The sequence below is a fragment of the Panthera leo genome, chromosome B2 (assembly GCF_018350215.1).
Source record: "Panthera leo isolate Ple1 chromosome B2, P.leo_Ple1_pat1.1, whole genome shotgun sequence".
Classification (NCBI taxonomy): Eukaryota; Metazoa; Chordata; class Mammalia; order Carnivora; family Felidae; genus Panthera; species Panthera leo.
Window position 1 is genome coordinate 104,056,162 of NC_056683.1, and position 13,042 is coordinate 104,069,203.

General features: G+C 39.1%; 1 protein-coding gene across 3 annotated transcripts in view; it reads left to right on the forward strand.

Moving 5' to 3' along the window:
* NT5DC1 (5'-nucleotidase domain containing 1) overlaps positions 1–13,042 on the forward strand; it is a 138,765-nt gene that overhangs the window by 116,840 nt on the left and 8,883 nt on the right. For 2 of the 3 annotated variants that reach the window (XM_042939654.1, XM_042939655.1), the window contains exons 9-10: positions 7,399–7,517; positions 8,611–8,763. In XM_042939654.1, coding sequence (XP_042795588.1) covers positions 7,399–7,517; positions 8,611–8,763 — 272 coding nt within the window. Of the gene's footprint in view, positions 1–7,398; positions 7,518–8,610; positions 8,764–11,184; positions 11,301–13,042 lie in introns of those variants that run through there. The other variant, XM_042939656.1, reaches the window with a different exon arrangement.

A 13,042-nucleotide genomic window follows, 5' to 3' on the forward strand; every position in this document is an offset into this window, starting at 1 on the left:
CCATGCTGACAGTGCAGAGCCTGCTTGGGATTCTGTCTCTCTCCCTCTCTCTGCCCCTCCTGCACACACACACACACACACATACACACACACACACACACACACTCCCTCTCTCTCTCTCTCTCTCTTTCTCTCTCTCTCTCTCTCTCTCTCTCTCTCTCCCTGTCTTCCTCAAAATAAATAAATTTTTAAAAAAAGATTCTCTAATTCATGATGCTGTATTGTAGTGTTTGTTTTGCTGCTGATTCTGAGTCTTTGCCTACCTGTAACTACTTTGTTTCCACTGCTGGTTTCCCCTCATCTTTCTCTCTCTCTCTCTTAACAAAATGTTTTATTACAGTAAGATATTCATTGTGCTCAAAATCAATACAAAGTAAGTTATTAAAATTATCTTCTTACAAATGAAACTATGGGGCACCTGGGTGGCTCAATCGGTTAAGCATCTGACTTCGGCTCAGGTCATGATCTCACCATTCGTGAGTTCGAGTCCCGCGTCGTGCTCTGTGCTGACAGCTCAAAGCCTGGAGCCAGCTTCAGATTCTGTGTCTCCCTCTCTCTCTGCCGCTCCCCCCGCTCACACTCTGTCTCTCTCTCACAAGTAAATAAGCATTAAAAGAAATTTTTTTAAACAAATGAAACTATGTAGTTAATAATAGCTATAAGTAAACAGCAACACAAATGTAGCCTCTAAATCAGTATGTAATCTTCTAAAGATTGCTAACAATAGTAAAGGAAAAATTTGTTGACCATCGTTGTTGAATTCACTGATTTCCATTAAACAAAAAAAGTCTTCCATATGTTTAAGACAAATAAATTTATTCCTTTGAAGAGTAACCAGAGAAAAGTCTGATTCAGTCCTGTATATGCAGTTCAGTGAACTTTTTGGTTAAATGGCATATTTTCCAAGCTTCACACCTATTTCTCAAACGGAGTTTTCCTTAATGTTAATGTCGAAGCATTCTGCATTTCATATAATAAAGTGTCTACATGAGTTTTTAGTCAGTTTGGAACTAATATCCATGGTATCACATTTCTCTTTAAAGGTTAATGTTTGGCAGCATTCTATCTTAGCCTTCCTTTCTTCTCCTGCTGTCTTCAGCTACCACTCTGACGGTTTCAGCTAGTACCTATATATGAGTGACTCCCAATTCCTTATCTCTAGACCTCACTTTTCCCCTGACTTACAGAGGCATATTTCTATCTGCCTTCTAAATTCTCCACACCCTACAGCCCTAGCATTGCAGGAAACTTGGGATGTGCTTATAATAACTCATTAATTCCCCCCCCCCCAATCTTGGCATGCTCCTCTTCCCATATTCTGTAATTCCATTATAACTTTTCCAACAGATCTTACCCAAACCAGGAAAATCAGTCATCTTCTGTTACTCTCTCCCCTTCACATCACACCTGCCTTCAGTTTTCTCAGATTGGTCACCTACCATATTCCTGCCACTGCCCTTATCATCCCTTGTATGAACTGATACATTCACATCACTACTGGGTATGACGGTACTTAATAACTGATGTCCTGCCCCCATCAGCCTTGTAACCCTCAAACCACCCATCCTCCATATGGCTGTTAATGTTATCGTATCATGCAAGTCATGTCAGCCTGTTCTGGTAACCTCCAGTGTCATGTAAATCAAATCACTGCTCCAAATGGTTAAAAGTAGAAGTAAAATAAGGCAAAGGACGCATCTGGGATGGAAGGCGCTGGGTGAGCGTGTCCTTGCAGCTGTCGCACAGGCCTGACGTCATCCATTGTCATGGGGACAAGAAAGGGGGAGAGTTGCGTCCGAGTAGGCGGGGGCTGAGTGCCTCCTTCTAGGCAAAATATGCAGCATCCTGCCCCATCGCTGTGATTCGGCTTTTTGCCAGTGCAAAAGCCTGGGGAGGGGGTGGAGAGGTGTAGAGGAGAGGAGTCCATCTTGCAAGATTGTAACTTCATTGAGGAGGTAACTTCGAAAAGACGATATCTTTTTCACTGCTGTGTCCCCTGTGCTGTCAGCTACCCATCCTCCTGCCCTCAGTTTGAAAACCGTGATTCCCAACTTGCTATCTTTGGTTTCTTGGCCTCAGCTGTCACCAGTACACTCTGAAATCTTTCCCTGAGACTTCCCTGGAGCCTCATACCACGTTTCCTCCTGCTCACAGCTCTGCTCAGTATTCTGAAATGAGACTTGATATTCTCCTTCCTCCTAGAAAGTGCAACCGTACACGCTGGCCCCTTTATAATCTTTATCTTCATTACTTGACTATCTAGTGAATTGCCCCCCAGCTATAAACCTCCAGTGTCTTCGCCCTTTCACATCCAGCATGTTGTACATCAAGTCCTGTTTAAACTACCTCCTCTCTGCTCTCTGTTTCCTTCCCATTAGGCCTTCATTACTCTCTTCCCTGTGAGTCTCTTACCTCATCCTCCTGCCCTTACTTTATATCTCTCCTTTCTTCCGTCTCTTGCCTGTTGCCCTCAAATACTTGGCACATATTTTCATTTAAATATAAATTTTAAATATATTTTAATAACTTTAAACATATGTTATATGAGTCACTTATTACTTACTGTCAGGCATACAGTATAGTTAATCACATACACACAGAATCTCATTGGCTCCCCACCCCATGAAGCATCTAAGGCGATTCTGAACCTGGTTGCTAAGTTACCTTTTCATCTGCACTCTGTCTGATCCCTCCAGATGCCCATTAGTCTGGCCTTGCCAGAATGAATGCCTTCTGTTCTTCTATCAGGTTTTCAATCCTGCTGTTCTCTCCACATCAGTGTTTCCCAGATTTTAATGCACACTCACACCACCTAGGGATCTTGTTAGAATGGAGATTCTGATTCAGTAAGTCTGTGTAGAACCTTAGATTCTGCATTCTAAATTTTTTGTAACGTTTATTTATTTTTGAGAAGAGAGAGATAGAGCGTGAGTGGGGGAGGAGAGAGAAAGAGGGAGACACAGAATCTGAAACAGGCTCCAGGCTCTGAGCTGTCAGCACAGAACCCGACGCGGGGCTCGAACTCACATACTGAGATCATGACCTGAGCCGAAGTCGGACGCTCAACCGACTGAGCCACCCAGGTGCCCCTAGATTCTGCATTCTAAACAAATTTTCTGGTAAAGCAGATACTACTGGTCAGATCACCAATGACAGATTTTAGTAACCCTAAGAGAGAAGTTCTTAGAGCCGTTAATTGAAGATTGTTATTCTGAAAAGAAACAAACTTCCCATCATATTAGGTATGGAAATGAGCTAGATAGTTAGAGAATAAACTAAAAGAAAAGACTTTTAAAGAATTAACTGCTACTAGTTATTAAAGAATTATGAATATTAAAGAATTATGAATTATAACCCCAAACCAAAGTAGATAAAGGTTTTGCTTTCTATTCTATTAAATTTGCTCCTACTCACTGGTAAGGTATTTATTTCTCTTAAGATGTAATTTTCCTTTTATGGCTCCCAACACAGACAAGCATTTTAGCAGATATTTTCATTAAAAAGTGTCTTTTTAAGGGAGGCACCTGTCTGGCTCAGTTGGTAGAGCATGTGACTCTTGATCTCGAGGTCATGAGTTCAAGCCCTACATTGGGCCTAGAGCTTACTTGAAAAAATAAATTTTAAAATACAGCATTTTCAGTATTAAACCAATATAAAAATTATTACAACATATTTGGGGCACTTGGCTAAGAAGAGCATGACTCTGATCCCGGGAGTCATGAGTTCAAGCCCCACATTGCATGTGGATATCACTAAAAAAAAAGCTTACTTTTTAAATGTCTTATTGCCCATGCCAAAGAATAAATGGAGAAATTGTGTATTTAAAAAAATGCACAATTGGGAAAAAAAAATTTCTAACTCAAAATTGAAGAAGGGATATGTAAGAGAAAATATTAAATGTCCAGTCAAGTCCACATTATATAGAAAGGAGTTCAGGAAATCAAAAGAATTAGAGATATATTTTTAATTATAAATCATTGCTAAGTAAACCTCTACCAAGTTAGAGATTGCTACCAGAATATTAGCATCCTGAGGACAGGGACTTGGGCCATCTAGTTCATTGCTATATACCTCGTACCTAAAGTGTTCTGTAAAAGATAGTTGAAATAAAGAGCAAAAGAAAAAAAAGAAAATGAGTTTTTTCCATCTCAGAGTCTATTTGATCCCACCAAGCTGTGAGGATTCTCTCATGTTTGTAACTTTTTCCTCATAACAACAAAAGATTGGCAACATCTCACATAGCTACCAATAGATGACTATTAAATAAATTATGGAACATGCATCTATTTTAAAAACTAGGTACATAACAATGTAGTATCTAGAGGAGTTTTTTTTTTTTTTTAATTAAATTGCAGAAGAATGTGCTAATACTTCTGTTTAAATGGGAGGGTTCGTGGGTATTGTATTAATTGCCAAGGCTGCTGTAACAATATACCGCTGACTGAGTGGCTTAAACAACACAAGTGTATCTTCTCTCAGTTCTGGGGGCTAGAAGTCTGAGGTCAAGGTGTCAGCAGGATTGGTTTCTTCTGAGGCCTCTCTTCTTAGGAGGGGCATCTTTTTCCAATAACATAGAGTCTTCCTTCTGTGTCGTAATCTCCTAATTCTCTGTGTCTCAATCTCTAATGAGGACAATAACCGTATTATATTAGACTCACCCTAATGACTGAATTTTAACTTAATCACTTCCAACGCCTTGTCTTCAAATACGGTCACATTCTGAGATGTTGGTGGTTAGGGCTTCAACATATGAATTTGAGGGGAACACAGTTCAGCTCATAACAAGTATGTACACATGCCGACTCTTCAAAATGTATGTTTGCAATATGCGCAGTTTATTGTATATCACTCATACCTCAATAAATGTGTTTTTAAAAGGGAGAGAAAAAGAATATATGTTACCTTTTGTAGAAGAGGTGAGTGCATAGCAGATAGAGTTCAAAAATGGGACTTTTAATATATGTAAGTGTATTACTGACGAAAATCACATAAATACATACTGTTTAAACATTAAGATAGTAACTCCAAGCACACTGGGAGTTGGGGGGAACAGGTGTGAGCTGCCACATGAACCACATTCAGGCAGCTGTGGGCTGAGGTGAGTGGTCAGGCACAGGTACACAAAACTTCTCAAAAAACTCTTGCTCTCTATAGCAAGGTTTTCTGACCTAAGTTATGGAACTTATCTTTGTTCAGGATTGTTAGCCATAGCTTTGACTGTATCATTTCCCCATATTCATTTTGGGACTCTTTTACTGACTAAAATTTTGCTACTTTGTGGGGCGCCTGGGTGGCTCAGTCAGTTAAGCGTCCGACTTCGGCTCAGGTCATGATCTCGCGGTTTGTGAGTTCAAGCCCCGTGTCGGGCTCTGTGCTGTCAGTTCGGAGCCTAGAGCCTGCTTTGGATTCTGTGTCTCCTTCTCTCTCTGCCCCTCCTCCACTTGTGCTCTGTCTCTCTATCAAAAGTAAATAAATGTAAAAAAAATTTTTTAAATAAATAAAAATAAAATTTTACTACTTTGTTTTTACTTTTCTTGTCCATATGCTCTTAACAATAAGAAAATAAAAAGGTTGTTTGATTTACTATTTGCTTTAATTGATTGCTCTTCCAGCTCTATCCAACCCTGTTATAGGAACAACTTTGAGCTTTGGTCTGAGTTTTTCTCCTTGAAGGTTATCACCTAAACATCCATTAGTCATTGGGGCGCCTGGGTGGCTCAGTCGGTTAAGCGTCCGACTTCCGCTCAGGTCATGATTTCACTGTCTGTGAGTTCGAGCCCCGCGTTGGGCTCTGTGCTGACAGCTCAGAGCCTGGAGCCTGCTTCAGATTCTGTGTCTCTGTCTCTCTCTGCCCTTCCGCCACTCATGCTCTGTCTCTCTCTGTCTCAGAAATAAATAAACATTAAAAAGAAATTTAAAAAAATCCATTAGTCATTAAGTTAAAAGATTTGAGGAATAATTTGGACATCTTACGATACTCAGGTACAAAAAAATTGTTCTGAATATATATTTTCATAGGAAGATTTCTTAAATTAATGCATTTTGCCCAGTTCTTAAGAATGTTTTAAATTGAAACCATGGCATAATTGAATTTTATGAAAATAATACTGGTTTACATTTTTCATAATATAGAACTGTTTCCTGAGTCAATATGAGGGAGATTGTATAGACAATACTTTACAAAATGAGGTTCAAAATGCAATCTAAAGTCCACCTTTTTTTAATTCATTGCTGACCTGTTCTTAATATAATGGAGGACAGTAGGGGCGCCTGGTGGCTCAGTCAGTTAAGCGTCCGACTTTGGCTCAGGTCATGATCTCACGGTTTGTGGGTTCGAGCCCCGCGTCTGGCTCTGTGCTGACAGCTCAGAGCCTGGAGTTTTCTTTGGATTCTGTGTCTCCTTGTCTCTCTGCCCCTCCCCACCTCACACTGTCTCTCTCTCTCTCTCTCTCAAAAATAATAATAATTAAAAAAAAAGAAGACAGTAAACAGCAATCCATATGGATATTACAGAAGATGACAGATAAAAATTTCTCTTGTGCTACAGTTGTTTCTTGTTTGTGGCACTTCCATGAGCCATATCCAGGTCCAGGAATCCAAATTAGAGATGGTTTATGGGTCTGTCTTCTAGCCTCCATTTGAAGTCCTAATGTAAACTGTGGAGTTTGGTTAATAATAAATCAGCTATCAGCTTTGAGACCTTGAACAAAATAACTTCTCTGAGATTTCTGCTCAGTTAAGAGGGTTGTTATGAGGAATAAAAATACATACCTCTCCCATTATCAGTATTCTCCCCGCCGCCCCCCCCCCCACGAGAGTAGTACATTTGTTTCAGTTGATGAACCTACCTTGACACATCATTATCACCAATAATGGGGGAGGCTATGCGTGTGCAGAGGCGGTGGGGTATATCAGAAATCTCTGTACCTCTCAGTTTTGCTGTGAACCCAAAACTGCTCTAAAAAATGAAATCATTTTAAAAACATTTTTTAAATAATTTTTTAATATGAAATTTATTGTCAAATTGGTTTCCATACAACACCCAGTGCTCATCCCAACAGGTGCCCTCCTCAATGCCCATCACCCACTTTCCCCTCTCCATGCCCGCCATCAACCCTCAGTTGATTCTCAGTCTTTAAGAGTCTCTTATGGTAAAAACATATTATTATATGTACATGAAAAAACATATATCTATACATAGAGATAAAGACATCCATGGAGGGCTTGTAATGCATGGGTGCTCACTGAATGCTAGCTCCCGTTCCCACATGGTTCCTTCTTATACATGTCCTGCAGCCATGCTTGGTGTGGTCTGCCCATATGGGTGCTCTTACTTGATTAAAAAGTATAGGATTATTAAAAAAAAAAAAGCATATGATTGTCAAACTCTATTTTCAGAGAATGATGAGGAGCAGGAGGCATTGCCATCTCTGGATAAACCTGGCTGGTACTCCCAAGGGAACGCTGTCCACCTTTATGAACTTCTGAAGAAAATGACCGGCAAAAGTGAACCCAAGGTATTTTCTGATTGAGATGGAGTTCTTGATGCCCACTTACAGACATAAACCATTATAAATTAAAATATAATTCTAAATGCATTCAGCTTAGTTATCTAGGGGGAGATCATGTACCTCTGCCTGTCAGTCTCTTATTTCTTCTGCTTAAACGAGCCCTTTCTTTGTTGATCTAGACTGGGTTTTCATCTCTAACGGAAAAGAGCAGAGATTCCAAGCAGGGAGCCACAGTTCTAGGGGATACACTGGATAAGTGTATGGGGTACCTGAGGAATGATACCCTATAACAGTTCTCAAAAAAATTTTGCAGTAAGTGAAATACAGCACAGACTAGCCTAAGGACCCACTTGCTTTTGATACTCTGGTCACATTGTTGATGTTGGACATTGGTGCATTTTTTACAGCAGAACCCTTTCTTCTGAAAAACGTTTACTGGACAGATCAGTGTGTAACTGAGACCTGCTCCATTGGCTCCCACTTTGCCATAAGCCCCTGGGAATTCTTGAGGGGTTTAGTAGACAGAGCATCCTGACTTGAAGGTTCTGGTTCATTTTCCCTTACTCTCGTTTCTCATGTGTAACTTGAGGGTTATGGATTAGATCAGTGGGGCAATGCCTCAGAATACCTGGGGAGCCTCCCAGAGTCCACCCGCCCCAACCCCCTGTCCAAGATTCTGTTTCGGCAGGTTTGGGTGGGTACCAGAAACTCCTGGGCAAGGGCTGTGATGTGTGCTCCTGTTAATCTAACCCACTGTAACAAGAACAGGTCATCTGTAATATGTCATCAGTTCTTCAATCCTGAGGACAGGTTCATCTGCACACATATGGACTCTGACTTCTTCAGAAAATTGAATAAAATCAGTTAGCCTCTGCCTTTCTTCTACCTGCAAATGTATCGTGTAACTTCTTACAACAGACTGGTGTCCTGCAAACCAAATGCGGCCAGTTTACAGTCACCTGTGACGTTACTCAAGGATGTTTATGTAACGTTTGTCTTACTCTGATACCTGTTGACGAATTTTTTTCTGCTTCCATGAAGTGAACACTTTCTTGCACAGTTCTCATCCCTCAAATGGAATTTGCTGTCTGACTTACAGGTCGTTTACTTTGGTGACAGCATGCATTCAGACATTTTCCCAGCCCGTCATTATAGTAACTGGGAGACAGTTCTCATTCTGGAAGAGCTCAGAGGGGACAGAGACGGGAAGCCTGAAGAATCAGAGCCTCTAGAGAAGAAAGGAAAATATGAGGTAAGGATTCCCTTCAGCTCTCTCCTGGAAAGAAAAACCTTTATGTCGATGTATCTTAGAAAGAGCTTGTTTGTGCCAAGAGTGATGAAATCTGTTGGCATTTATGGTGATCTTCTTGCCATCTCAGCTCTATTGTTTATTTTGTTGATAATTTTTAAATGATGCCAAGATGACCCTGACCATCTGTCTTCCTGGCCGTCTGCTCTCATCCAATGCTGTGACACCCTGGGTGATTTTGGCTGATGCTGAGATGGCTAGATCCAGACTCACTGTAGTCATACCCTATGTCTCTTCTGCTTGGTCATGAAAGTTCTTCTGCGCTTTCTTCATGAGTTTACGTTAACGAAACTGGTAACTCCTTTAGACTTATTCCTGAGCTGCCGAGAATAAACTTAGGTGAAGACTGGAGGTAAAGAAAAGTAAAATATGTCTAGAAAAGTAAAATAAATCTAGAAAGGGAAAATAGTATAAAAAAGCAAAAAGGGGATACCTGGGTGGCTAAGTCGGTTAAGCATCTGAGGCCTGCTTCAGGCTCTGTGCTGACAGCTCAGAGCCTGGAGCCTGCTTCAGATCCTGTGTCTCCTCTCTCTCTGCTCCTCTCCTGCTTACACTCTGACTCTCTCTCTCTCTCTCTCTCTCTCTCTCTTTCTCTCTCAAAAATAAATAAAAAAACATTAGTAAAAAACATTAATAGGGGCACCTGGGTGGCTCAGTCAGTTGAGCATCTGACTTGGGCTCAGGTCATGATCTTGCAGTTTGTGAGTTCAAGCCCATCGTGGGGCTCTGTGCTGACAGCTCAGAGCCTGGAGCCTGCTTCAGATTCTGTGTTTTCCTCTCTCTGTCCCTCCCCCGCTCATGCTCTGTCTCTGTCTCTTTCTTAAAGATAAATAAACATTTTAAAAATTTTTAATGTTTTTAAATGTCATGTTTTTATGAGGTTTCCATTGAGTGCCATTTAGTCTTCAACATGACGTTGGAAGTTTTTTGGGCTGAGTTAAGAAGAGCTTTAAAGCAATCTTGCAGGAGGTGTAGGCCTTCTATCCTGAGTGACTTTGGAGGTTTTCACTAAAGAGAAATTAGGAGCTTTGGTTTCTTCAGAATGATTTGAGAATGCAGGTACTATGTTAAGAAAATGAAGAATCCATGGGAAAGTTTCCTCCAGCATTACAATAAACAGTAGCCCAATCTTTCCCCCACAGACCCCTTTCTTCTTGTTAATTAGTTACAAACACACCATAAACAAAGAGCTCATAATTGGCTTTTAGACAGGAAATAGTGAGTTTTATTTGAAGATTTGAAGGTTTTTTTGAAAATTTTACTTCATAAGACAAAATTGAAATAATGTTCCTTTCCTATCAAACTCTACCTCCCCAACCGACCCTGCCCCACTGAACATAGACAAGGAAGCAAGGAATGGGAAGGTTTGGCCTAGTGACGGGGTGAGGATAAAGCCCTCAGAAGGTTTCAGAGTTAGCCCTGAACTCTTTTTCCATCTCATGCTATTGAGGTTCCAGGAAAAGGGAGTTGTGGAAGATAGATTCCCTGTCCTGTTGGGGGCTGAGGCAGGTGTTTTGGTGCGGGATTCCCAGTTGTGGCCCAAAGCATTTTGTTGAAAACTCCCAAGTATCCTCGTACTCCTTGACTCCAAAGTTTTTCTGGTCATGCTGACACCACCAGTTTTGAGGCCGTATTTGTATTGACGGGCCCATTCTTAGTAGAGGTTTCAGGCCAACTTAGGAGTTTTATCTACTCTAAGGAAAATCCTCTTATCATACATCTTTCTGCTTATATTTAAAGGCAGATTTAAATTTTAATTTAAACACAATTATGTGGGTTTTTAAAAATTATCTTGTAACACAAATCTAGGAGCTTCTAAAAGACTTCTAAAAACTTCTAAAAGACTGCTTTCATATTTAAGTTCACCTGTATTCCTATTCACAGCACACTTCTTTCATCAGCACATCAAAGCCTGGTGTAAGCACAGCATGTCATGAGAATTCAGTTGCTTTCCTGCTTCCCTGTGAAGGAAACAAGAATATAGATACCCTCAATTGTTACAGGAGGAGGAAATCATCCATTAAGCATCACATGAGGGTTCATCTGTTGATTTCGTGATTATTAAGAAAAATGTAGTTTCATTTTCCTAATCAGATGTCAAACACAACATATGTAACACGCAGTCTTTTATTAAGTACAAAGCCTGAATGCAAAAGGATTTAGTTTCTTATTTCTAGTTAACTTTATTCAGTGTAAGTAAACTTTTCACAGTATAATTTAAAAACAAATCAACAAGATCACTCAGGATTGATGCACTCACTGAACCAAAACATTAACATTTACTATATTCTGTGGAGATTAGCATTTTGTTTCACTTAGGCTTGAATTCAGTTTCTTAGATATTTACAGTAATTTCTACCCTAGATAAAACCATCTGGAATGTGAAGATTTTACTTCCCTTCATTTGTGACAACAAGCTCAAGATAAGGACAGAGAACATCTCAAATGGCACTTCAAAGGCTTAGATAAGCAAGGCTTTTTCAAAGGTGCTTTTTTTTTTTAAATGTTTGTTTATTTTAGAGAGAGAGAGCATGCGAGCCTACATGATCAGGGGAGGGTCAGAGAGAGAGGGAGACACCGTGAGATCATGACCTGAGCTGAAGTCAGAGACTCAACTGACTGAGCCCTATAAAAAACTTTTTCTAGAATCTTATTGCATCTGTTGATTTTCTAGTGCACTATATTGGAGCATGGCAGATAGGGAAAAATGGCCCATTTTAATAATTAGAGTAAATCCAGTTAAGGAGACTAGGGGAAAATAATTTGTTTTTGTTCATCTTTGTTTCCAGAAATAAATCAAAAGTCACTTCATTAATCTTGCAATTACTTAGTCTTAATTTCATAAGATTAGCCTCCAAAGGGAGCTCTCCTCTTTAGCTTCCTGCATTACTGTTCTCATCTGTTTCTTCATTTTAACTCCAAACAAATGAAAATATATTCTTCAGCTTTTTAGAATAACATATTATGAAATTTAGGTGCCAAAACAATTCATTTTAATGATGAAAATTCTCAACAAATAAGAAGGGGCCACTCTTTTATTAGAGAAAGGCTATCCGACAAAAAAACCCAGTGAGAATATAATGTATAATGGAAAACTTTAATGGGGAAAAAAGCCATACTTAATGGAGACACATGCTCTTTAAGGTTCTGAGCTAGACAAAGGATATCTGTTATTAATTATATTGTGTAACAGAGCTGGCCAAAACCACAAGAAGAGAAAAAAAAATACAAATTAGGATTAGAAGACACCAAATTGTGATTATTTCAGAGTTATATGGTCATTAGCATAGAAGACCATAGGGAATCAACAAACTATTATAACTATGAATAGAGTTGTCAAAATGCTGGATCCAAATCAGCATTCAAAAATCAATAGCTTTTCTATGTACCCTCAGTAACCACTTAACAAAGTATAATGAGAAATCATTTAAAAAGCAATGAAAATGAATCACTATGTAGGAATTAACTTAATACATCCCATAAGACTTAACAGAGAAATTTTTAAGTCTTTAGTAAGGATTCTGGATTCCTTTAGTAAGGAATCAAAAGTACAGATTTCTAGTTATAAAATAAATAAGTCTTGGGGACTTAATGTACAGTGTGGTAACTATAGTTAATAATATTGTATTGCATATTTGAAAGTTGCTAGGATAGTAGATTTTTAAAGTTCTAATCACACACAAAAAAATCTTTGTAATGATGTATAGACTTACTGTGATCAATTTGTAATGTACACAAATATGGAATTATTATGTTCTGCATCTAAAACTAATATAATGTTTTATGTCAGTTATACCTCAATTTAAAACAAGATTCTAAATACAGATGAACAAAGGGGAGAGATATACCATATTTTAAGATTATATTGACCTATTTTCCTTTATTTATAGTCAATGTAATGTTACGCAAAATCCCAGGAGGATTTTGAGTGGCCCTTCACAAACTGATTCTGCATTTAGGCAGAAAACTGAAAACCCACAATTAGCTAAGACAATTTCATTAAAAAAGGATAATAGAGGGAAGGAATTTCATCCTATCAGATACTAACCATGTTTGGAAGCTACAGTAATTTTTTAGTATAGTACTAATAACAAACTAAAAAGGTCAGTGAACAGAGAAAGAAGAACCCAGACAAAGGCCCTCTATCACAAGTTACTATGTAAATGTGATATATGTTAGAGGATTATCAATCAGCAGGAAAAGATAGATGGTTCACTAAGTA